The 27,760-nt window shown below is 47.2% G+C and overlaps 1 protein-coding gene across 1 annotated transcript in view; it reads left to right on the top strand.

Moving 5' to 3' along the window:
* Positions 1–27,760, top strand: part of UBE2D2 (ubiquitin conjugating enzyme E2 D2) — a 274,893-nt gene that overhangs the window by 210,681 nt on the left and 36,452 nt on the right. Inside the window, exons 3-5 of the mRNA XM_086931459.1 lie at positions 5,192–5,223; positions 5,536–5,613; positions 5,692–5,797. Coding sequence (XP_086787585.1) covers positions 5,192–5,223; positions 5,536–5,613; positions 5,692–5,797 — 216 coding nt within the window. The remainder of the gene's footprint in view (positions 1–5,191; positions 5,224–5,535; positions 5,614–5,691; positions 5,798–27,760) is intronic.

The following is a 27,760-nucleotide window of genomic DNA, read 5'->3' as shown; positions in this document are numbered from 1 at the left end:
TGTCTTCCTACTCCTTTCGAACGTGAATTTAAGGTGTTTACTAATGATGTCTGGTTTGAGCTTGTAGAGCTCTATTGGGAGGCCGTTTGGACCCAGGGCTTTACCCGGGCGGAGTTCTACTATAGCGTGCTGTATTTCGGCATCAGTAAGAGGGCTATCAATGGCTTCCCGATCGTCGTCTGATAGGCAGGGCATTCGGAATATCCGCAAGGAGGACTATAGAGTCCTCCTCTGTACGGTCCGACTCTCGAGTGTAGACCCGTTTGTAGTGTCTCGCAAATTCCTCCACTATCTCTCGGGGCTCCGGAACTACGGTCCCGGATGCCGTACACATTTCCGGCACTACCTTCCTGGCCTGCTGCTTTTTATCGAGCCAGGCAATGAGTTTTCCTGCTTTGTCGCTCTGATCATATAGCCTACCCATCTTGTGCCTAGCCACCGTCTGGGCCTCTTGAGTAACCAGTACTTTGTATTCTGCCACCTTAATCTGCAGTTTGTCGTACCTCCTTGGCCCCCTTGTCTAGCGCCTCCCTCAAGTTCTGCAAGATCTGCCTCAACTGACGTAACCTGGCTTCGTTTTTCTTTCCGTTAGCCTGAGATGGCGGACAGTGCTTCCCCTCTAACTACGGTTTTAAAGGCCTCCCATAAGGTGACAGGGGAGTCTACCGAACCAACGTTATTTTCAAAGTACTGGGTAATTGAATTGGCTATGTTTTTTTCTAGTGTCTTCGTTTTTTAAATGGCAGGGAGTTATTGGCGCTACGCAGCCCTCCCGCCTGGTTCCGAACGTTATGTGTGTAGAGACCGGCGAGTGGTCCGATATGCCACGAGTTAGGAGTGTTGCTTCTTGTACAGTAGTGCCGTGTTACAGCAAGGTGAGGATGTAGTTGAGGCGCGAGAAGGAATGATGTGGCCCAGAGAAGAAGGTGAATTGGCTATCTGTGGGATGGAGCAGGCGCCAAACGTCCGTGAGTCCGAAGGCCTCAAAGTCAGCCAGCCATTTCTGCCCCTGGGGCAAGTCTCTGGGGGGGCCGTCTGTCCAGGGTCCCGGACACTACTGAGTTAAGGTCCCCTCCCAGAACCAACTGATAGTCTGGGAGGGAGAGTAGCAAGTTGCCTTGGTCTGCATAGGCCCGAGTTTGGAGGCCAGGCGCAACATAGACAGAGAGTAGGTTCAATGTGTAGCCCTCCCACCGTCCAGATAAGCAGCAAAGCGGCCCTGCGGGTCAGATTCAGTGCGATCTATGTGTAGGGGCAGTGAACGTATCAGGATCCCTACCCCCCTTGAGCCGGAGGTGAAGCCGGAGTGTGCTGCGAGAGTGTAGCCCCATCTATTGAGGGCCTGACATGTGTTCCCCATAAGATGCGTTTCTTGCAGCAGTACTGCGTCCGGCTGGTGCCGCTTAATGAACTGTAGGACTATGGTGCGTTTAAGTCTGTCTCCCAGCCCGTTAACATTCCAGCTCAGAATTTTCAGACTCTTTTCCCATCTCTTAGCCATATCTGTTGCTTTGTAAGGTATCCTGTCTCAGCACCCCGGAACAGTCATAGACTCTGTGACCCCTTGAAATGAGCGCCTCTCCTGTTGAACTTGAAGCGTGAAGTCAGGGAAGAAGCGAACTGTTGCCCCCTTGTAATGTAGATCGCCATGTTGTCTTGCGGCCTGTAGGATGGCATCGCGATCTCGATAGTTAAGTATTTTTGCAATAATTGTTCTTGGTGGGGCCCCCGGTTTGGGTTTCGGAATCTGCGCTCTGTGTTGCCCGTTCAATGGTGAAGATCTTTGAGAGTCTCTTGGGTTTTAGGTGTCGGAGGATCAAATCTTCAAGGAAGAGTTCCATACTATTCCCCCTCAAGTCCTTCCGATACACCTACAACACGTATGTTGCTCCTCCGGGCCCTGCCTTCCTGGTCCTTAAGCCGCAAGGCCATCAGTCTGTGCTGGTGTACGAGCTCGTTAACCCTGCCCTCCAGCCGCTTCTCAGATTCCTGCAGTGCCTTAATGTCAACTTCGTTGGATTTAGATCTGTCCGTGGTCTTCCCAAGGTTAGCCCGGAGCAGATTCACCTTGATTGTGATTTTATCCATTTTCGTTTCAAGGCTGGTGCCAAGGGTCTAAATTGCAGCCATTATGGAGGTCAGGGAGGGTTCCGCCAGGTCTTTGCCATCCTTCGTCGCGCTGCCGGACTGTGGCTATGTTCTGGGCACTGCGTAGTTGTCCAGTTTATTGGTTTGAGTCACAAGTACCCCTTTGGGCAGCATGGTGGATCGGGTGCCCCAGAGTCCGGATACATCTCCGCCCGAACTTCTTGGTGAGAGTCCGCGGGTCAGCTTAGATTCAGGCCTCCCTTTGCCGTCCGGTTCGCAGCAGCCTGCGCCAACTGTCTTTTCCAGGATCGCACTAAGAGCTGAGGCCCCCCCCCCCCCCAGAGGAGTCCCTGCGGTGCGTGCCGCGGTGTACCCGCTGTATTAGGTGACTTATTCGGGCTTGCGATCTCCACTCACTGCCGGTATTTGGCCTTGCTTTCCCAGTGGGTCCTCCGACGTCCAAACCGCTGTTGTTGCTGTGTGCAGGTGCCGTCCACAAGGCCAGGCGTAACGGATCTCACTCTCGAGGCCACCACCCCGACCCAGCTCGGGGGAATGCCACGGAGCAGTCCGCCCTTTTTCGCCCTCGAGCGACGGTTGCGTAGGGAGATGGTCACTCAGTTCACTTCTTATCCGTGTGCGCTCGTAGCCAGCACCGCCACATCAGCGTCCAGGCCGCGGTCTCACAGCGTTGTGGGTGTGGCCACGCCCTGCGTCGACTGCGCGCCACAGGCCGTGTTGCGTCGTAGGCCTCAGGCCGGGGTCTCGAGTTAAGCAGCTGGCGGCCTCGGGGCTCCAATTCTGAGCTGCCAAAGAACCGCAATCTCGTTGTGGCTCTTCCCGTAGGTCTCCGGACTCCGTTCCAACGCTCCGAGTGAGCACTGTTCCTGTGGGAGCTGGGGCCTTCAGGGCAAAGCCTCTCAGCTAGGATATTTGGCCGGATTTGCAGGGGACAGCAACGGTCCCGGCGGAGCTCAGGATCTAGGTGGCCATTTTCGACGGTGCCTGGCCACGCCCCCTCAATCGTGGTGTTTAATTACTTTTTTAATGTGGTAACAGACCTTAACTGCAAAGTGTACATTTTCTAGACTTATTTAAACATTGCCAATTTAATAGAATATTTGGAGAAAATTCTGAGTGCGCCCTATTTTATTTTCATTTGTTTCTTTCTCAATAGGGGGTGTGCGATTAAAGTTTGAATATCATTGCACTAGGGTAATGATTTAAATGATGCAGCAGGTGCAGTGGCACAGGGTATCAACCTACAGAGACCTGGTTATATATCACACATATATATCAAAATTGCGGGGAATGTCACCATTACTTTTTTAGTGAGACCAGGTTTGATATTTAATCAGGGCGTGCCCTGATGAAATTGCCACAGAGTCCATGCCAATGAAACATGTCGGCCATTCAGGGTAAAATGGTCTTAACATAACTCTGTTTTAAATAAGTACGGACACAACAAAAATTTAATACCAATGTTTTGTGTTTCCCTAACTCCATTTTAACCTTGTTGGAGTAGAGTAGCACAATCGGCCTCCTCTTTCAACAAGGGTCTTAAAGGATTGGATTATTTGGATTTGGACAAATATCGCTGTAGTTGATACATTTGCTTTTCCTTATTCACATATAATTGGTTTCCGTTTTTGTCGGGAGAGTGCCGATAAAACAGTGAAGTAATTGGTGAGTACCTGCCAATCGCTCCTCAGGTGTTGCTTACGTATGGCACTTCCTGGACTCGCCTCACTTTTTAGGTTTGAACACTTGTCAAAGCACTGTGGGATACCGGCCTGTTTTTAATTTGTTCTATAAAAAGGCACACATATGATTAGATATCAAACCCGATCTCACTAAAAAAGAAATGGTGTGGCATTCCCCTGCAATTTGGGTATAGATGTTTGATATATAACCAGGTCTCTATGTTGATAAATATTGAGTGGAGGGCTCCCTGGTTTATTTTCCCTTCCTATCTCCCTTTTGAAATATGCAGTGGCACAGGGGCCAAAAGCTCTAGGAAACCCATTGAACACCGATTTATTGGAATACTTAGCAAGTAAACAAGCAGTCACATGTGAAATTACCTTGCAGGCAGTAGGGACATTTCGATGGTCTATTAGGTACAATGGCCAAAAGTTCTAGGAAACCCACTGAACACCAATTATTTCTATATTTTACTACTAAACAAGCAGGCAGGTGTGCTTTTTAGTTTCTTTTGTAACTATTGCACCCAAAGTAACACATAGCCTAAAGCATCACTGTAATAAAATCTGTACCCAATTGGAGTTTTCTTTCTGCCTACAACTTTTGTTAGATTCGGCACATTTATATGGCACATTTTTGCAGTTGTTGTATGGTCCTAAAATCCTTCTAAATCTGTTCACACGAACACTGTGGCAAGGGCATTCTACATTCTTTAACATTAGCACTTCAGCCATGGAAACACTATATAAATACTCATAAGAATATAGCATTCCATACCAAGCAATTTGCAAAGCCATTAGATCTCGCTTACACAATGTTTTTTAGCCATACTATTCAGCAGCGCTAACGTCATTGCCACATAACTGAAAGAAAACGCTATAAGGCGTACAACGCTGGCTGTCATAGAGCTTTTTCACATTACTTTCCGCCATTTGCAACATGGCTAAAAAAAAATCAGCAAAGGCAATGAATCTCGCATAGGTAAGACCTGTTAGCTTTGCCAATGCTTGTTGATTCTTTGGGTTGGCATTAGGTAGAGCAGGACCGAGGCAGCTAGATGAAATTCTTCACAATGATTGGTTATCCTCAGCTCATTTTTAGCACCCGTCCTCATCTGCTGCGTTATCCACCGACAAGCTAATGAATGAAACAGAGGTGGGGTGGGTGTGAGTAGCTTGTGTAAAAGTCATGCCTCCACGACACCAGCTGCTAACCTTTAGCCAACAGTTGACTTCTACAGTGCAGGGTGTTGTTGGCATCCTGTGATGAGTACCATGTGAAAGAATTGGGTTAGTTTGTGTTTTAATTCTCATCTGTTACAACATATGTTTTCTAAATGACTCCTCTCTGTATAACATGCGCAGTGAAATAAGTACAGTCTTTTTTTTCTTTTTTTCAGTGTTCCATTGGCAAGCAACAATAATGGGGCCAGTAAGTATTTTTTGTTACGTATTCTGTAAGCCTTTCATTAGATCAAGTTACTTGAACTTTACAAAGCATTGCATTGTTCTCTACAGAAATTGCGACAATGACCCTCTTTTACTATTCCACCGTAACGTTCTTTTTGTTTTTCATCTGTAGTTTTAGATTTGTTAAATGCTTACTACTTTCCCTATAGTTGGGAATGTATCTTTATTCTTTCTCCAGTACAGTTTCTGTTCAACTTATTTTGGATATCAAACAGAACAAATAGTGTTTCACATGCCTGCTGCTTCTAATGTTTATTTTTTTTTTATTTCATAGAATGACAGTCCTTATCAGGGTGGAGTATTTTTTTTGACAATTCACTTCCCAACAGATTACCCATTTAAACCACCGAAGGTAAAGCTTTATCATAACTTTTGAATCATTTTCACCAAATTCTGGGGTCATTGGTTAACTTATCATTTGATTTTGTAGGTTGCATTCACGACAAGAATTTATCATCCAAACATTAATAGCAATGGGAGCATTTGTCTGGATATTTTGAGGTCGCAGTGGTCACCGGCTCTAACCATTTCAAAAGGTAATACTTCTACATGCTGATTTAAATGTTAAGTCGATAATTTTGGAAAGCATGATTGTTACTGTGGTTAATGCTTAGTATCCGCTTAGACTCCATTTCCCTTCAAACGAGGGTTCTCATGTTCAGTGTTTATGCCAAGACCCTATTTGAAAATACCTCCTTGCAAGATGCCTTATTTCCATGTTTAGCTGAAACAAATTCCCCATTATGAGGTCTTCATTACTATTCACAAACACTAATTATTACTTTGAGATAGCAGAAATTGTGTGCAAACTTTCAGAAATTCACTTTAGAAAGCTATATAAAGTAGCTGATCTGATATATACACCCCCCCATTTCAATATTGTTTTTATAAGAAAATATGTGGAGAACATTGGATTGAAGAAACTTTATGCAGTCACTTTAAGATAGCAGGCTAAAGCACCGTCTCACAATGCAGTATGATAACAGTTCATTAGTCTTCTGTCTGGAACCAATGATTACTTTCTGAATATGCCAGATAAACAAGGTTTTCTAAAGTGTGTTTTTCATCCACGTTTTGTGTCTTTAGCTGTAAGGGAAAAATTCCTAATTATAGTCAGGTAACATTTGTTTTTCTCTTGTCCACTAATAGTCTTGATGATGGAGATTCCATAGATATAATTCTTATGTAACTGCTGAGTTTCTCAGCCTTTCTGTAAGTCATAAGTATATGTATCTTTATTTTTTTTATTTGCTCAGGAGAACATGGAGAGGGGAAGGCTTTCCATTTTTAAGGCTAGATTTGTTGTTCTAAGAATACTTTTCACTCCACCTCATAAATGTATTAAAAGGAAATAAAGTATGGACCCGTACTCCAATGCATATGCTTCAATATGTTAAGCAACACACTGCCACTTTAAAGATTTTAGAACTTGCAATGCGCCATAATGAAGTGTTAATTGCTTCGAAACCCAGAACACTATCTTTCATTTCAAAACTAAAGCTCATGCCTCTTTGTATTTCTTCCCTAGAAATCGGTGTCCCGTCCCTTTCCCATCTGATTTGCAAAGCTGGCTCTTCCGTCTCATACTTATTTTTATCCATGTATTCCTTGTGTCACTAATCCTAGCTACTCTCGAAAGTGGCTGGACAAAGAGAGTTGGGCATTGCAGGATATAGTCTCCTAATTCGTCCAATAATAGTAAAAGTATACTGTTCCGAAATCTCTTCCAGGTGTCTAGGGGTCTGGAACATTACAGAGCACCAGGAGCATTAGCTTGTAGAAGCAAGTGCCCTCACCCACCATAAGGTGGCATGCTTCGTCATCGGGCCTGCTCCTCGTTGGGCTGGTGTTGCAATGTCCAACAGGCCCCTCTAGGGGGCTCTTTGCCGGAGAACTTCTCAATTTGCCAAAGTGATACTGGGGATATAGTGTGTATCGCTAGTATAATAGTGGGAATGATTGAAAACAAGTGTGGTCTAAAATTGACTGTTAGATCTGGGGGCCTCTAGTTATCAGAGGTAGGTACCAATGTCCAAATAGGGACCCTTGCTTCTAGTCTGGGTAAGGAGATATACTCTTTAGATAACCCCTGCTCATCCCCTTGGTAGCTTGGCACGAGCAGACCAGCTCATCAAAGACAATGTTTAAAGTATTTGTACCAACACTTACAGTGAAAACACCACAAATCAACTCCACACCAGTTCAGAAAAATAAAGTATCTTTATCTAAACTACACGACCAAAATGACAAAAATCCAACATACACAGTTCAAGAATATGATTCTAGGGTTTGCGTCAAAATAATTCAGTTGCGTCACTTTTAGCCCAAAGTACTTGTAGATGCAACAAAAGTTCCTAGAGGCAACTGCAGCGTTGAAAAACAAGCGATGAGTCACTCCTGAGACCCTGGGGAGGCGATGGGACAACCCCGCTGGATGCAGCTGGCGTGTTGCGACAAATCCGATATGTATGGGGAGCGATGCGATACCTTGTATGGATTCTGGGGTGCAGGTTCTCTGGTAGAAGCGTCTCTCACGATGCAACGATCTTCGGGACGTTGACTATCTTCGGTGCAGCGGTCATGCGCGACGTAGCGTTGATACTCTTCTGGCGCGGCCCCTCGATGTGTTGGAGCTAGACTCTGCGACGATGTTCGCAGCGACTGGATGCGGTCCGCGAGCAATGCAACGGTCTTACAGAGATGACAGGCTCTGCGATGATATTCGCAGCGAGGGGAATCTTCCCGCACCGGCGCAATGCGCTCTGCGCGCGAACGTTGCGTGTCTGTTCTTGCGGCCGCAACAGGCGCTGCGACTATCTTCGCTGCAATGGGAATTTTCTTGCACTGTCGACTATGCGCTACACAAGCCAGCGATGCGTGCAAATTGCAGATCTTCTTTTCTTTTCCAGCTCCCCAAACAGCAGGAAACAACCTCCAGAGGCCCCACAAATGGATCAAGCACTCTAGGCAGGTCAGAACTCACACAGCTGAGTTCCAGGGGGAAGCTGGGGGTGAAGTCCTTTTGTTCTTGGGACTTAACAGGAGGCCATCTCTTCTCAGGCCCTTGGAGATCTCTTTAAGCAGGGAACACAGCAACAGCAAAGCCTTCCCCTCTCCTTGGCAGAATAGTAACTGCAGGTCAGCCTACAAACACACAGCAGGGCAGTCCTTCCTCTTCAGCTTTCCAGCTTTACTCCTTGGCAGAGGTTCCTTCTTGATTCCAGGATGATCTAAAGTTTAGGGGTCTGGGTTATCCCTTTTTATACCAATATTCTCTTTGTTCTCTTAAGACAGAGAGGCCTTTACCTAGTCCAAACCTGGTCAGTCATGGAGCACTCTGTTTATATGACAACTCCTTTCCTTTGAGAGAGAGAGGGAGAGGGGCAGGGTCGTCAGCCGCCCAGCAGGAGGAAGAGCCAGTATTGTGGAAGGCAGGCACAGCCCTATTCAGGCCCAGGTGCTATCCCCTCCCACCACTCAAGATGCAGGTGAAGCTATTCAGTCTAGTGCTGACTCACCCAGCCTCCTGGAGCCACCCCAGCCCCTGTCACAAACCAGACCGTCCATTCACAAACAGGCAAAAGCACACAGAAAGGTCAGACAAGAAAGCAGCTACTTTCAAAAAGTGCTGTTCTGAAACGCAGGATTTAAAAACCATCCTTCCTAAAAGATGTGTTATTAAATTCTGAGTTCAAGGATACCAGACTTCAATTTTCTATCTTGCTCCGATAGGAAGATATGCCGGTAAACATTATACACTGCTGTCCCCATTCTAGCCTTTGGGCAAGATAACCTTTCAATAGTGAAAAACGAACTTTGCAGTATTTCGCTATCCAAGCATGTCCCCCCCCACACTAGTACATGCTCTACCTTTCACATACACTGCACCCTGCCCAGGGGGTACCTTGGGTCTTCCATAGGGGTGTCCAATGTGTACAGAAAGAGAAGGGTTAGGCCTGGCCAGTGGGTACACTAGTCAGGTCAGTATGGCAGTTAGCAACTGCACACAGGCACTCCGATGGCAGGCCTGAGACACCATTTTAGGGCTACTCATGTGGGTGGCACAATCTGTGCTGCAGGGCCACTAGTAGCATTTGAATCACCAGCCCTGGTACACTCAGTGTACTTTACTAGGGACCTACTGATTAAACAAATCTGCCAATCATGGATAACCAATCAAAATTACTATTTATACAGAGAGCATATGCACTTTAACACTGATCGGCAGTGGTAAAGTTCCCAGAGTCCTATTGCCAACAATCACAGGTCAGGAAAAACAAGGGAGGAAGAAGCAAAAAGTTTAGGGATAACCCTGCAGAAAGGGCCAATTCCAACATTGACTATAGATAGTTCTAAAATAAACTTTAATTCAAGTGATATCTGTCAATTTTAAAAAGTGAGAGAAGCCTAGGGAAATTATGATTCTAGCTTCTCCTTGATGGGAACTGTGTAATCCAGTGAATTGTTAGTTATAAGTACCTGGTTTTACAGCAATAAAGTGGATGTTCTTTTGGCCAAAAAAGCCATAAAGAGGGTACCGATGCCAGAAGTTGGTTGTGGTTATTCCCAGTATTTCATAGTTCCAAACAGGACGGCGGACTCGACCCATTTTAGTCCTTGTCTCTCTCAATTCCTTTTTGCGGAAACAAAAGTTAAAGATGCTCTCCCTTCCGGGGCTTGGGTCTTTTCGGCCCTGGAAACTGATTGATTGCGCACCTGCAGTGCGATTATTTACACATGCTTGACCTACAGACATGGATGTTACCTGCGGTTCATGGTAAGCCATCGAGCATTTACAGCTCGCTGTGCTCATTTTTGGTCTTACTATCTCCACTCAGGTGTTCACAGAAGTGATGGGGGTGGTAGCTGCACATCTTCGGATGTTGGAAGTTCCAGTCTTCTTTCTGCTTCGATGGCTGGTTGTTGAAGGTGGGTTCCCGTCATTAATCTACCTCCAGACTTCGGTGAACCCCCTGACTTTCTTGGGGGTTGCTATCAATGTGCCGAAATCACACCTGACCACTTCCCTGGCCCTCCCCTTCATCCAAGCCATTCTGTAAACGGTACATAATTGCACCTATTGTCTGGAGAAGAGAATCTAAGACATTCAGGCTAAGATCCTGAAGTTTCAACCTCTATCCTGGATCTTGGGGGGACGTCTGGGCCTACTAGCTTCTTGCGGATCAAGAACGCCAGATTGCAGGCTCTGCTGTGGGATCTGAAGTTCAGTGGGCATAGCACCATGGGGGATATTTCCAATCTAGTCCAGATTTGAAAGGAGACTGCGAAAGATCTGTGGTGGCTGTGGGACCGCAATAGTGTCAGCAGCAGACCCCACCCCCCCTTCCTTACGCCACCCAGAGCTTACATTGGTGACAGATGCATCACTTCTGGATTGGGAAGGCCATCTGGAAGAGATGGATCTACTGTTGATGCTGCGGGCAGGGTTCTACACCCAAACCTAATCTACGAAACGTATCGACCCACACCATGCCAAACTGTCCAATATTCTGTTTGTTGTCCCACGTCTAGCACAGCCTTCCTTTGGACACGTTAAATGGTACCCGCTCATTCAGCCTTCTTGCGATTGTTGGTCCAACCATTTTTTGAACCCCCCTCACCCCCATTGTGATGAATTTCCTCAAAGGGTTACCATATATTTTTCCTTCTCCACCATTTGATTTGCCACAATGGGACTTAAATTTGGTCTTCACATTCCTCGTATATGCGCCTTTAATCCCCTCCACAGTTCTCTCATGCTCCTTACCCCCAAGACAGTCTTTCTTGTCACTATAACTTTGGCATACCTGGTCAGCGAGTTACAGGCTCTGTTACCCTGCCCTACACCTAATTGGACCCTGGGAGACTGGTTCTGTTAAATCAAGCTGCCTCTTTTCCAAACGTAGTGACTTAGGTTCTTGTTGGTCAGACATTTTTGAGGCTACCATGCAGACATCTTTACATATATTCACGAGGCGCTATTGCCTATCCAATCAGATATGTTGTAAATGGCACTCTGTCTGCCTTTTGGACATTTTAGTGAGTTTTTTTCATGGACCCATCGCCGAGGAGGTATTGCTAGGGTATCCATTCTAAACATGAGAAATCTGCAGTTAGTGTACATTTATAGAAAATATGCTCGCTCCCCCATGCAGCCGCACAGCCGCTCACGCCCGACTCACACGAACTGTGCAACCTGTGCTTGTCTCTGGAGCACAGCGAACAGGACTGCAAGGTGTGTAAGGCTTTCTGATTGAAGAAAATGCTTCGCGACCAACAGGCTCGACGTCGCCACATGCCGAGCCAACATGCAATTTCCATTCTGGACCTCTTCGGAGTAGATTCCGAACAAGCGGCTGGAGACGCAATGGGAGCTGAGGTGGAACAAGACCCGACCTCTATTTCCGACTACGGCTCAGAGGGTGACAAACACAACCCTCAAGGGCAGTGAACCATGAGCACAGGTCCTCCCTTGCCCCAAAGTCCACCTCAGCTCAAGAAAGCGGCTCCAGTCCAACCCCCGAGCCATGGTTGGCACCCAGAATATGTTTGACACCTCGCCCCTCTGGCTTGGCACCGAAACTTGCCCAAAAAGGCTTCTGACTCCGAACAGAGCAGTTTGAAAACTTGCACTGAGCCGAAACCTTCGGGATCTAAGTCAAAGACCGGCTCTGCCCCACCCCCTTCGATGCCGAAAACTTCTTTGGATCCGAAATCCGCTGCACCGAAACAAACTGATGTGCTGATTCCATATTACTACAAAGGTGACAAAACTCAAACATGAGACAGAAGAGGTCTACCACATTCCTTTAAAAAAGAAAAATGCTGGTACTAATCGTTCTCCTCATCCATCATCTCCTTCTCCTCCGTTTCAACCATTATGAATTTCATCTCCGCACTCTCCACCACATACACCTGAAGATCAAGTTGATGGGTGTGCGAAGTTGGCCTGATATGTAGTGCTCACTATTCTAGTGATCACTGTATCATTCCAAACGACCCTTATTGATGACTGGTTGTAAGTCAACCTTTAGACCAGCTATCCTAGTAGCATGGACAAGAGCAGTCTTTAGGCTAAACTCTAGAGGGCGTGTTAAGCCAGCTGTTATACCATCACATATACCCCTTGAACACCAAGTGAAAGGACACCACACAAGTTGTTATGAAAATAAAAGTATATTTATTTAGAACACAACAGCCCTGGACTCTTTATGAGAACAGGGCGCTAAGCACAATACAAAGCTCTTAAAGAATTTCTGAAAGTCGCACAATTTACGCAAGTGCCCGAGGGGCACGGAAAACCATATACTACTAAAGTGGAATGCGAAATACTAGCAGGTAAGTAACTAGTCTCAAAGGCTTTAGGATCGCTAGGACTGGACTACTGAACCTTCAGATTACGAGCAGGAGGCCTAGGGAGTTCGGGTGCAGAGTGTGCACTCTCACGCGGGATGCGGGACAAAGTCTATGGATGCTAGATTTTGTGAAGTTAGTGATATCGGACGAATCCGACTAGGTAGAGCTGAAACGAAAAAGGATCTGGATACTTGGATAGTTAAGCTATGCTGGAGCACCGAAATGCTCAGGTTACCTAGCCCAGGGGCTGCGGCTGCATAGGTCTGAAAAGACGTCGAGAATCCTCGTTGCAGTCTATGGAGCCTGAAAGAAGTTGTTGCTGGCAGGCGACCAGTGATGAAGTTCGATGCGACCCAAGCCTGGATCGGTGATGAAGAGTACCTGTAAGCAGAGGGGACCAAGTTCTGAATCACTAGCCAGTGATTAGATGGGCACCAGGATGGCACCGGACGAAGTCACCTCGACAAGGTGAGTGGGCGACGCTGGGCTCTGCAGTCTCTCGGACCAGGAGGCGTTGTCGGCAACCAGGATGGAGGTGCGAGCTGTCCCACGAAGATATCTGCTGTCGACGTCGCTGGACCCAGGATTGGGGCAACAACTCTTGGCAAATGCAAGCCCACGCGGTGGACTCAAAATGGCGTCTGGAGTGGACCAGGTGGGTCCGGGGTGCTCCTCTGTTGGAGGGGAGCAAGGGCCAGTCTGGAGCAACCAGACCAGCGATGTAGATGTCGTCGTTTGTCGTCAAGAGGGCTACAAGCCAGCAGGCAAGTGGCCGGACAACGCGGTGAGCAGCAAAGAGCAGAAGGGCCCCACGCAGATCTCGTGGATGCTGGGGGGCTGGACTTCGGTGCTGGAGCTGCTCAGGGTTAGGGCTTCTCAAACCCCAAAGCACTCACTCGAGGATCCCTCGGCGGTCGTGCTGGATAAGCGTCGCGCAGTTCTGAAGATGGCCAGTCCCTCGAGGTCTCGTCACACCCACGGATCTCAGCTGGGCTGATGTAGGTAGAGGTCAGAGGTGCCAGGGAAGCTGGGTCTCGTCGTGCTGGTCAGTTGGATTCCGGAGGAAGGACGTGTTCTTAGTTGGTGCCCGCAGATGCAGGGTGACTACTCCTTAGTCACAGGGGAGAAATCTTGAGAAGTCTTGAGTTCCTTTCGTAGAAAGTAGTTTCAGGATTCAAAGATGATCTAATCTGGAAGGGTCCCCGCTCCTACCTTTATTCTAAAGAAAGGGGCTGGTACGGGACTAGGTCCTGCCCATGGGTGAGACCAGGAAGGGGGGTGGTTACACCCCTCTCCCATGCCGGACTTTCCCCAGCTCAGGGGCTGGTGTGCCCCTGGAACTGGTTCAAACTGGCAGATGCACAGTGAGCACCGGGGTGCCACTTGCAGTCACCTTCCTATTCAGCTCTGCCTACCTAGGATACACAAAACCCTGTCGGGGATGGTGCTAGCACCGCCCCTGACAGGAAACCCTTTGTCCAAGCTCCCCTCGCTGGAAGGACTCCCAGCTGCAGGGGGTCAGACTTGTGTCTGTGGTGGCAGCATCCATTTTGTGATGCTGAGGCTCGAGTTAACTTTAACCGGGGTTCACAGTTACATACATGTCGTGTCCCTCTAGAAGGGTGGAATGCTAACCCCGTCGCCAGAATTGGCGAGGGGTTAGTATTCCAATTCGTATGACACCTTACTCGACATGTTTTGATAAAGCTATACCAGAGATAGCATTTAACCGCGAGGATTATAATGCACTTAAGAGTATATGGTACGCGTTATCATAGAACAGCTATTAGGACTTGGTTCCGCAAGCTGCAGACGGGCTCAGCTCATGCCAGAGCACCATCTCACATAATTCCAAGCACTCTGCCTTCAGGATTGTTAAGGCCTGCCATAGGAGTGACTGATAGGAATACATGTGTCTATTTTAGGGTTAGATATAGGTATACTATATCTACAGCAAAGGGTGATTACACCACTTTGCCCCAGCTGTCGTGCAGCCAGTTGTGTCAGATTTAGATGGCTAGCCAGGGGTGGCATAATACATGCTGTAGCCCCTGGTAGGCCCTGGGTACACCTATGCCCTGAGTTACAGGGTCTGATGAGGTGGCCCAGTACCAATGGGATATGTACCTAAGGTACATGGAATCCATTTTAGAGAGAGAGCAGTAGGCCTGGGGCCCTGAATAGCAGGGTCCCAGGTCAACTAAGTCGAAAAACCAGCAAAACACCAGGCAAAAAGTTGGGGGTAACCATAGTCGGGTATCCACCTTCCTGCAATGGGGAAATGAGTCAATACCTGCTTGGATTGGAGTGATATTGTTTGTTTGTATTTGCAGTGATTCAGCTACGTATATGAAAAAGTTCTGTGATGACCTGTCAAAATTGATACCCGAGCTGAACTGATTCCCTGTAGGAGATCCTTGTCACTTGTTAGATGGTATGCTGAAAGCATCTGTTCGAGGCTTGTGGGCTGCTGAATTCATATCTGTGCATAGATCGCCGCCTAGTGTTGGGTCCGGATGATAGCACTTTGTTTTCCTGGAAGAGTCTTCGAAGTATCACGAGATAGGTGACTCCTCCCCTGGACTACAGTGCGCATGGGCATCTTCGCCATCCTCAGATTGTTTTTTTTCTGCCATTGGGTTTGGATGTTACTCCTATACTCCAACTTCAGAATCGAAAAACAAAACTTTTCTAAAGGACTTCGACGGTATTGTTCTCGCTTGGTACCTCTTAACTCGAACAAGCTTTCCATCTCGAACGGGTCGTCGACGCGGGCCGTTGGGCTTTTTCGACGCCAGGTGGGCCTGCTGTCGATGGAAAGGAGCCCGTTCAAAAGATGCCCACAATGCCACTCCAAGCACTCAGTATGCAACAAGTGCCTTTCACCAGACCATAAGGAAGAAACCTGCCCAGCCTGTCCCCAATTTCGGTAGAAGAAAACCATACGGATTAGACGGGCCGCTAGGGAAGAGATACAGCTACAGGCACCGGAACCGGACAACATCTTCGATGATGACCACAAACTTCCAGAAGCTCCAGATTCGGACCTAGAGATCGTCACCGTCGAGGACTACTCTTACTCCGATGACGAGATCCCACCGGGGAAAATCGTGAGTACACTGCTTCCGACACCAATTACCCCGTTACCGAAGGCTCCGGTTGAGGCATCGCCAAGTGGCCTTAGCCAAGATCCAAAAAAACCATCCGGCTCCGAAACCTAAGCCTTCAGAGAGCCCAGGGCCAAGTAACTTCATCCCGAAGAAGGTTCCAGAGCCCAAAAAGGGCGTCGACCCGAAGAAGGCCGTACAGCCCAAGAGCGTTGTTCGAAAGAAAACTGTCGACCCGAAAAAGGTAGTCGAACCGAACAAGAACACCCAGCCGAAGGGTGCCGACCCGAAGAAGGTAGTCGACCCGAACAAGCCGGCTGTCGACTGAAAGGGTGCCGTATCGAAGCATGTAACTCGGCCGGAGAAGGCTATCGACCCACAGACAAGTGCTCCGAAAACACCAGTCGATCCCAAAAAGACCATAGACTCTGCAAAGGACAGTCAACCAAAAAAGCCTGTCGAGCACAAGAAACGTGTCGAACTGAAAGACCCAGTCGACCCGAAACCACTAGTCGAGCCGAAGAAAGGGCCCGAGCCGAAAAAAGCACTAAAGCACCAAAAGTCGTCGAAGCAGAAGGTGTTATCGACCCAAAAAAGTCAAAAACGCAACCAAGGACTGTGGAGGAAGAACTCTTCCATCCAGATCCATCAGACGACCAGGCAAAAATATATATTAATCCTGAGACTGGTAATGTCACAATCCTGCACAGGAAGAAGAGGCCACTGGACACCGACTCTCATTCTCCTATTCCATTAAAGAAGAAGGACTTTGGGACTTCTCCCTCTAGACCCTTCATTTCTTTCTAGCCCATTATGCCAACTACACCTTTTGCTCCTTACTCTTCTTCGCACTATGGGGACAATAAGGGGAACACAGGGGAGGATCCTCAGCCTGATTAGTATTATCCACAAGATCCTGACCACTAAAATGAGCCATGGGAGGAGTCAACTGACCCTTATAACACCCATCCCATCCCTAATGTCTCCTCTTATACAACTAAGCCGTCACCTACTGATGACACCATTGTCTTCAACCAATTAATAGACAGGGCAGCGCAGTACCACAATGTAGACATGCAGAATGACCCTGTGGAAGAAGACTTCTTATTTGACACCTTCCGTACTTCAGAAAAAAGTGTCAGAACACTTCCTATGTTAAAGGGGGTGTTAAAACACGCACCTGACATATTTAAAGATACAGCCAGGGCACGGGTAATCAATCCCAGGATTGAGAAGAAGTATAGAGCAGACCCTACCTACATCAGAGGGCAGTTACCGTTAGAATCACACATGGTGGCTAATGCACGTAAAAGGGCCAACTCACAGACAACTGGGGAAGCCCCTCCCCCAATAAAGAATCAAAGATGCTAGAGGCCTCACGTAAAAGGGTAGCAGCACAGGCCTCCAATTCATGGAGGATTGTGAATACAGAAGCTCTGCTAGCTCGTTACGACAGGCACACTATGACCAAATTGAAAGCTTAATGCAACACCTACCTGAGCCTTTTAAAGCCCAAGCTGATGACCTCCTACAGGAGGGAAAATTCATTACAAACGCCTCCATCAAATGTGCGCTTGATGCAGCCGACAAAGCAGCCAGGTCTATTAACACTAGCGTTTTACTACGGCGACATGCATGGCTGCGTATTTCGGGCTTTAAGAACAAAGTGCAGTCCACCATTCTTAACCAGGCAGTCAATCAAGACTTTCTTTTTGGCCCTGCTGTCGACACCATTTTAGATAAAATGAAAAAGGACACAGAAACCGCAAAGTCAATGGGTGCATTGCAGTTTCAGCAACATAGAAGTTCCTTACGACGCTCCTCATACAGGGCAGCTACACGAGGCAATACCTCGCGAACGTCCTCTTCATACAAAGGCAACACACAAGGTTCCTTCACCAAAAACTCCAACAGAGGAGGTTATAGGGGCAACAATAATAAGGGAAGAGGACGTGGAGGCAATAACACCAGAGCCTCGACTGCCACAAAACAGTGACTTCATCACGCTACCTCCAGACCACCTAACACCGGTCGGAGGCAGACTCCAACAATTCCTATCTGTCTGGAACGCAATTACCACGGACAGGTGGGTGAGACAAATTATCCAGTATGGTTATTGCCTGGAACTCACTTCTACCCCACCAAACATACCACCCAGACACCGTCCTATGTCCAAAGAACACATAACCCTGCTGCAACAAGAGGTGAAATGCATGCTGGAAAAGGGGGCCATAGAGCCAGTCCCTTTCCAACACCAAGGGACAGGAGTATACTTCCTTATTCCCAAGAAGGAAGGTTCATTCAGACCAATATTGGACCTCAGACCCCTAAATCAATACATACTGTCGGAGCACTTCCATATGATCACACTACAGCAAGTGCTCCCGTTACTACAGCAAGGAGACTTCCTAGCAACATTGGACCTCAAGGGCGCGTATTTTCACATGCCCATCCACCCAACTCACAGAAAATATCTCAGGTTCACAATAGAAGGTCAACACTACTAATTAAAGGTTCTGCCATTCGGGGTAACCACGGCTCCAAGAGTGTTTACAAAGTGCTTAGCGACAGTAGCTGCACATCTCAGAAGGCAACACATCCACGTGTTTCCGTATCTAGACGATTGGCTAATACAAGCAAAATCGTACCAACAGTGTGCAAGAGACACGTCTCAAAACACTTCAGCTGCTACACAGTCTAGGGTTTTCAATAAACTACCCAAAATCGCAACTGCAACAGTCTCACACAAAACAATATCTGGGAGCCACTATAGATACCTCAGTGGCAAAGGCATACCCAAACTCAGCGAGGATAGCCAGCATGCAGATGCTCATTCGCAAATTTCTGCCACAACACTCTCTGCCAGCTTGAGTCTTCATGCAGCTCATTCATAGGCATGATGGCCTCCTGCATATTCATTGTCCCCCATGCCAGACTTCAAATGCGTCTATTGCAAGAATGCCTAGCACTGCAATGGAACCAGGCTCAAGGACAACTAAAAGACCTAGTGTTGGTAGACAGTCGCACTCACAACTCTCTGCAGTGGTGGAACCCACAAAACCTTTCCAAGGGGCGACTGTTCCAAGAGCAGGTTCCACAACTAGTACTAACAGCGGACGCATCACTGACAAGCTGGGGAGCCTACCTCCTTCACTACACAGTACAAGGGCTCTGGACAACCAAACAAAAGAAACTGCATATCAACCAACCAAAGTTGCTAGCGATATTCCTAGCCCTGAAAGCATTCCAAAAATACTTACAGCAAGACTGTATTGATCCGGACGGACAACATGACTGCAATTTACTATATCCAGAAACAGGGAGGAACACACTCTCCACAGCTGTCTCACTTGGCACAGAGCATATGGAAGTGGGCAATTCCAAACAACATCTTTCTCCTAGCAGAACACCTTCCAGGGAAAGACAATCAGATAGCAGACCTGCTCAGCAGGCACAGCCAACAACTACACGAATGGGAGATTCACCCCCAAGTTCTCCAGCCATTCTTCAAAGAGTGGGGTCACCCAGAGATAGACCTGTTTGCCACAAATGAAAACTCAAAATGCCAGCACTTTGCCGCCAGGTTCCTACATCCGTTGTCACAGGGCAATGCGATATGGATTAACTGGTCAGGCAGATTTGTGTACGCTTTCCCCCAGCACCGCTGATTCCGCTGGTGGCACGCAAACTGCGGCAACAGTCACTCACACTAATCCTAGTTGCTCCCACATGGGTGAGACAGCCATGGTACACAACGTTCCTGGAGCTTTCAGTAGTTCCTCATCAAGGGCTGTGCCTCGCACCCCATCTTCTAACTCAGAACCATGGAGAAATCCGACACCCAGATCCCAATCAGATGAACCTAGCGATCTGGCTCCTGAAGTCTTAGAATTTGGAAACCTTAACTTGCCTCCAGACTGCATGAACATCATTAAGGAGGCAAGACGACCAACTACAAGAGCGTCCTATGCAGCTAAATGGAAGAGATTTGTTATTTACTGCAACAATAACCAAATCAACCCATTAGATGCTTCCATACAAAACATTATATGTTACCTGCTGCATCTTCAAAGATGCAACCTAGCATACTCTTCAATAAGACTACACCTTGCTGCTATAGCGGCATACCTTCAAAACAGGCAACACCTTTCACTGTTTAGAGTACCAGCAATCAAGGCTTTTACGGAGGGTCTTTAAAGGGTGATCCCTCCAAGACACCCTCCTTCCCCAGTCTGGAATCTAAATATAGTGCTTGCCAAACTTATGGGACCTCCTTACGAACCTCTACACTCATGCGAACTGCAATTCTTAACGTGGAAGGTGGCATTCTTGATTGCCATTACCTCACTCAGGCGAGTTACAAGCACTAACAATTCATGAACCTTTCATGCAAGTACATGCTAACAGGGTGGTTCTTAGAACAAACCCAAAGGTAGTATCCAATTTCCATATTAATCAATCAATAGAACTGCCAGTGTTCTTTCAAAATCCACGGTCAGTAGCTGAAAGATCCCTACACACACTAGATGTAAAGAGAGCTCTGCTTTATTATGTGGACAGAACGAAATAATTTAGAAAGACAAAGCAATTATTTGTTACTTTTTCAGCACAACATAAAGGAAATCCAATATCAAAGTCAGGAATAGCCAGATGGATAGTTAAATGCATTCAAATATGCTATCAAAAGGCCAAACGCACTTTAACCGTTCCCCCAAGAGCACACTCTACAAGAAAAATGGGGGCATCCATGGCTTTCCTAGAGAATAGTCCTCTTGAAGATATTTGTAAGGCAGCCACATGGACTACCATACACACTTTCACGAAACACTACTGTGTAGACGTGCAAGCAAAGCAGCAAGCTGCTGTAGGCCAGACTGTCCTCAAAACTCTTTTTCAAACTGCTGCAGCTGGCACAGGTAACCACTGCTAGAGGAGATACTGCTGTACAGTCTATGCACAGATATGAATTCAGCAGCCCACATGCCTCGAACGGAATATGCTACTTACCAGTATGCATCTTTTCTTGGCATGTAGGGCTGCTGACATTCATATCGCCCGCCCTCCTCCCCGGTGCCTGTCTCAGCTGCAGCATTATCTTTTGCATGGCCATCTCTTACTTTACTATCTCCATCTCTGGCACAATGGCTAAAAACAATCTGAGGATGGAGAAGATGCCCATGCGCACTGTAGTCCAGGGGAGGAGTCACCTATCTCGTGATACTTCGAAGACTCTTCCAGGACAACAAAGTGCAATCATCTCGACCCAACACTAGGCGGCGATCTATGCACAGATATGAATGTCAGCAGCCCTACATGCCAGGAACAGATGCATACTGGTAAGTAGCATATTCCTTACAATCTTCAGAGTAAATGAGGGATACTATTGACTTTTTAGTCCATTCTGGACTCCTTGAGAGTAGGCTGGGTGACACCTTTAGTGACTTTGGCACTGCAACATGTTCCATTTTAGAGTGCTTGCCACTTGGTAAGCAAAGCAATGTTAAAGAGCAATTCAGGAATGTTTATTCTACAATGTATGAGAAATGGCTTGCAGTGATGCATAGAAATGTCCCTTCACCACCAATGGCATTTGAAGTCAATGAAACCTCACTGTGGTACACTGTACAAGTTCTAGATCTCTTCAGTAAAGGGGAATTTTCTCCGTAATTTCAAAAGTGCTGCTTCATTTTGACCGCTTCAATAACTCTGAGGGCAGAAGTGCCCAGCTCAATGCAAATGTTGCAGAACTTGCCCTGAGAATCGCAATCTTAAAGTATACCAGTATTGGAATGGAAAGCTAGGTCCGTGGCCAGAGTTAGTAAATTGTGTACTGGCTGTTTTGGCGTTGCCCATCTCAAGTGCCAATGTTTAGGGGGCCTTTTCACAGATACAAGTTTACATGGGAAGGAAAGAGCGAGCGTGCATGACCAAACACTCACATAATAAGTAATGTATGGTGTACTACGATAAGTTTAATTTGCAAAAATCTATTTGGACCTCAAATACACTATACATACACTGTCTCCATACCATGTTCTATCAGTGCAAAAAGCAAGCAATAATAAAAGCTAAACGTTCCATGAACACCGTAAAAACACTTTTTCTTTTGTTTTTAGTGGCGCGAAAATGTGTAACCACTGATAACTGTTTTTTTAAGGTATTAATCACTGAAAAAACCCCACCAAAATTTACCAAAAATAGAAACTGAAAACAGGAAAGCCTACGCATATGTCACTGAAGCCTCACAAGAGGCTACCGTGCAGCCTGGACCTGCTGTCCAAGATGAACAGGAGGATTCACCATCCCAACCTTCCGTCACTGAACTTGGCAGCATGGCTCCTGAGGTCCTCCTGTATGGAAATTTAGGTCTGCCACAAGACTGCATGTCTATATTGAAAGAGGCTAGGATCCTTCCACCAGGCACTCTTATGCATGCAAATGGAAACGCTTCTATATATGGTGTGTGCAGAATGATTGTAGTCCCACCAGGGGACAAGAGGATGTAACCTTGTCATATCTGCTTCACCTTGCCAGGACAGGTCTGAAATTCTCCTCCATTAAGGTGCACCAAGCAGCCATTACGGCTTATAGGCATTAGCCTTCTCAACCCTCATTTTTCAGTTACAAGTGGTGGAGGACTACCTTCGGGGCCTTAAGAAGGTGTATCCTCCAATTCAGCCCCCTTCGCCCTCTTGGGAACCAAACCTGGTACTGTCCAAACTGATGGGTCCAACCTTTGAACCGATCCACAAGGCGACCTTACAACACCTTACGTGGAAGGTCGTGTTTTTGGTAGCTATTACCTCAGCTCGTAGGGTGTTCGAGATACAGGCTCGGTGCCAAAGAACCCTATCCAGTCTTCCATCTCAACAGGGTGGTGCTCAGAACACATCCAGCCTTCATTCCGAAGCTGGTGTCTGATTTTTCACGTTAATCTAACTATCTCTCTCCCGACCTTTCTTCCCAATCCCTCCATACCAGCAGAGAGGGCCCTCTGCGACTCTCTCGCCTGGTCATTTCACCGCAAGATCGCCAACATACACGACTGCTTCGGCGCACAGACCAAAGACCCAACCACCGAACCAGCGCACCCAACCGCCACACTCTGCACCTGGAAACCGATCAGCACCGAAGGCACCACCCGCACTAGGCGCACCATCCACTCCGGCTCCCCTACCGACCCATGCCCACACCACATCTTCAACTAAGCCGACTCCATCATCGCACCCCAACTCCGCGACGTCATCAACAGCCCCTTCGCATCAGCCACCTTCCCAGAGAGCTGGAAGCATGCGCCCTCCTGAAAAAACCCACCACGGACCTCAAGAACTTCCGACCCATCTCGCTCCTCCCGTTTCCTGCCAAAGTCATCGAGAAGACAGTCAACAAACAACTCTCCGCCTTCCTCGAGACAAACGGATCCCTCGACCCGTCAGTCCGGTTTTCGATCCAACCACAGCACCGAGACCGCACTCATCGCAGCAACAGACGACATCAGGTCTATGCTCTACAATGGGGAAACCACTGCACTCATCCTCCTGGACCTCTCAGCAGCCTTCGACACGGTATGTCACCGCACCCTCATACAACGCCTCAGCGACACTGGAATCCAAGGTGCGGCCTTAGAATGGATCATCTCGTTCCTCGCCGGCAGAACCCAGAGAGTCCACCTCCCCCCGTTCCGGTCAGCAGCTACCAAAGTCATCTGTGGCGTCTCACAAGGATCCTCGCTCAGCCCCATCCGCTTCAACGTCTATATGAACCCCCTCGCAGCCATCGCAAGCAAACACAACCTCAACATCATCTCCTACGCCGACGACACAGTTGATACTCTCCCTCACCAACGACCCCGTCAGAGCCAGCCTCCAGGAAGGAATGAAGGAAGTCGCAGAATGAATGAAGCTCAGCCATCTGAAGCTGAACTCTGACAAAACAGAAGTCCTCATCCTCGGACCCTCGCCCTCTGCCTGGGACGACTCCTGGTGGCCACCTGCCCTGGGAACTGCACCCAAGCCAACGGACCACACACGCAACCTGGGCTTCATCCTGGACTCCTCCCTCACGATAACCAAGCAAGTCAACGCCGTCTCATCATCCTGTTTCAACACCCTGCGCATGCTCCGAATAATCTTCCAATGGATCCCACCGCCACCAGGAAGACTGACACCCGGGCCCTCGTCACCAGCCGCCTGGACTCCGGAAACACCCTCTACGCCGGGACCACAGCCAAGCTCCAGCAAAGACTACAGCGCATCCAGAATGCCTCGGCAAGACTCATCTTGGACATCCCCCGCCACAGCCACATCTCTGCCCATCTGAAGAACCTGCACTGGCTCCCCGTCAACAAGAGAATCACATTCCGACTCGTCACCCACACATACAAGGCTCTCCACGACGCGCGCCCCAGGTACCTCAACAACCGCCTCGCATTCTACACGCCAACCCGCCAGCTCTGCTCCGCCAGCCTCGCCCTTGCCACCGTCCCACGTATTCGCAAAACCAACGCCGGAGGAAGATCCTTCTCCTACCTGGCTGCCAAGACATGGAACTCCCTCCCCACCCACCTCCGGCTGACACAGGACCATCTCGCCTTCAGGAAGCAACTCAAGACCTGGTTGTTCGTGCAGTAGCGACCCCCCCTCAGCGCCTTGAGACCCTAACGGGTGAGTAGCACGCTCTACAAATTCCTTGATTGATTGATTCAATCATTAGACCTTAAAAGGGTTTTGAAGTTCTATCTAGATAGGTCACAGTCGGTGAGAAAGTCAGAACATCTTTTGTCAACTATGGTTCAGTCAGAACAGGTTTTCCTCAACAAAAAGGTCCATCTCCAGATGGATAGTTTCTTGTATTAAATTGGCTTACCAGTTAGCAGGAAAACTGCTCTATGCCGCACCCATAGCTCATTCTACAAGAGGAAAAGCAGCCACCGTTGCTTTCCTCAATGTACCGCTCTTCGAGATATTCAAAGCTGCTACTTGGAGATCAGTGCACACGCTTACAAGGCACTACTGTCTTGACTCCGATACCAGAGCGGATACTCGAGTAGGGCAAGCCTCCTTGAGAAATCTGTTCAGCAGCTGACTTTTCGGCTGTTGGTTGTCAAAGCACTTTGTGGTCTCATTTATATGCAGGTGGTTGATGGGCTTGCTATTCTATTCAGTGTTTATGACTAATGATGAGGATCCCCTGGAAGAGAAGGATAAGTTACTTACCTGTAATCCTAGTTCTCTTCCAGGGGTATCCCCTTCAAAGTCATTAGCAACCCACCCGACTCCCCAGACAAATGAGATTATTTCTGAAGGGTTAAAAGATATCTTTTGGCCCTGACCTTCAGGGTTATACAAAGAACTGACCCAACTATCACCCCGGATGCATGATGGGAAGCTAGGGGTTATGGCTGCCTTACAGGCACGGTGCCAGTTTTTTTGTTGAAAATGCTTTCATTTTCCATGCTATTGTTTTACAATGCAGCCTGTAGGCTAACCATGTCTGCTTATTTGCAGGTTTTTTTGCTTTTATGAGTGGTTTACTCATTAAAAGACTTGAGTTTAAATACTACTTGCCCTCTTGTGTCTTTTTGTATGGCCAAATGCAGTCTTTATATGTGTAATTACATTGTTAAGACTCCATTGGTGGCTGCATTGGTATGGGACAAACGATATGTTCGAGCTGCAGATTACACACAGTGCATAGATGGCCACCTAGTGTTGTGCCCGGATGTTTGCAGTTTGTTTTGTTGTAGAAAATTCTTTGGAAGTCACGGTATAGGTGACTCCTCCTTTGGATGATACTGCGCATGGGCATCGGCTCCATCCCCAGATTGTTTTTTTCGCCACCGGGCTCGGATGTGTTTCCAGTGCTCCGTGTTGGAACCAATTTCCTTCGGCGTGCAATCCTCACCAACTTACAAAAAATCAGTTTCGAACGCTCTCCCAGTCGACGCTATTCTTCAACACCGAAGATTTTTATTCCGGTCATCGTCGACGGCTTTCTGGCCTAACTAGGCCTCGACTCCAGCCCATGGAATGAACGCCATTTAAAGTGTCCTCAATGTGGGTCGAAGTTTCTCTTCACCGACCTTCATGAAGTGTGTAACCTTTGCCTCTCCCCGGAGAACCAGGCCCGAGACTGTTCCGCTTGTGCCTCTTTCCGCTCCAAAAAGACTATCCGGGACCGAAGAGCTAAGTACCACACCAAAAACTAAGCGCATCTCCACGTCTCTGGACACAAAACCATGGAGAGATCAGACACCCGGACCCAGCTCAGCTCAACCTAGCGATCTGGCTCCTGAAGTCAGAGGTCGGTTACCTCAACCTTCCTCCAGAATGCATGAACGTCATTAAAGAAGCCAGACGTCCCACTACAAGAGCATGTTATGCTGCTAAGTGGAAGCGATTTGTAATATACTGTCAAAACAACCACACAAATCCTTTAGATGTGTCTATTCAGCACATAATAGGATACCTATTACACCTTCAAAAGTGTAATTTAGCTTACACGTCTTTCAGAATACACATTGCTGCCATTGCAGCATATTTACAAAATAGATCACATCTATCTCTGTTTAGAGTACCTGCTATAAAAGCTTTCATGGAAGGACTCAAAAGAATAATCCCTTCCAGAACACCACCTTCACCACAGTGGAACTTAAACATTATTCTTACACGGTTAATGGGACCTCCCTTTGAACCGTTACATAAATGCGAATTACAATTCCTAACTTGGAAAGTAGCTTTCTTAGTAGCTATTACTTCTCTCAGAAGAGTCAGTGAACTACAAGCATTCACCATTCAAGAACCCTTTTTGCAAATGCATCATAACAAAGTGGTTCTACTCACTAATCCTAAATTCCTTCCAAAAGTCATTTCAACATTTCATCTAAATCAATCTGCTGAACTTCCCGTTTTTTTCGCTCAGCTGCAAACAGTCGCAGAAAGAGCTCTACACACCTTAGACGTCAAAAGAGCATTACTATACTACATCGAAAGGACACAAACTTTTCGCAAGACTTAACAACTTTTTGTATCTTTTTCACCACCACATAAAGGCAACCCCATATCAAAAACAATGGATAGCTAGGTGGATTGTTAAATGCATACAAATGTTACCAGAAAGCCAAACGTACGTTAACTCCTCCAAAAGCCCATTCTACAAGGAAAATAGGGGCTTCAATGGCATTCTTGGGGAACATTCCCCTAGATGATATATGCAAAGCAGCTACATGGTCTACACCGCGCACATTCACAAAACACTATTGTGTAGATGTACAAACTAAACAACAAGCCACTGTGGGCCAGGCTTTACTAAAAACTGTTTCAAACTACTGCAACGGATACTGGTGGTCGCCGCTAGGTGTGGGTACTGCTATACAATCTATGCACAGTGTGCAATCTGCGGCTCATATGCCTCAAACGGAAAATGCTACTTACCAGTATGCATCTGTTATTGGCATGTAGAGCTGCAGAGTTGCACACTACCACCCGCCTCCCCGGCTACCTGTATCTGTTCCAGTATTATCTTAATTAGATATAAATCACATGGACATCACTACCTTTTTGTACAGCTCCATCACTTCCCTAATGGCGAAAAACAATCTGGGGATGGAGCCGATGACCATGCGCAGTATCATCCAAAGGACGAGTCACCTATCCCTTGACTTCCAAAGACTTTTCTACAACAAAACAAACTACAAACATACAGGCCCAACACTAGGTGGTAACCAAAGAGTGAGCAACCCAATATACCCTTGAGGGTTTGAGCAAAAGATATGATAGGGTATAAGTACCTTCAAGGGATTTTGTTATTAAATATTTCTAACAGAATTACAAACAATACTTGGCGGCCCTATACACATGAGACCGATAGTGCAAAGCAACAGTCAGCAAATGTTCAATCAATATACATAAGTCACTTCAAGTGATCCAATATAGAAGAGAGGAGAAGGTGTGTATGAAAAAATATAGTATTTAATACTCCAAGATCGATCTGAGACAAGGGTACAGAATAAATAACAATGTTATAGGAAGAATATTT

Source organism: Lissotriton vulgaris, chromosome 7 (genome assembly GCF_964263255.1).
Source record: "Lissotriton vulgaris chromosome 7, aLisVul1.2, whole genome shotgun sequence".
NCBI lineage: Eukaryota > Metazoa > Chordata > Amphibia > Caudata > Salamandridae > Lissotriton > Lissotriton vulgaris.
Note: the sequence above shows the minus strand (reverse complement) of the source record. Positions and strands in the feature narration are given on the sequence as shown.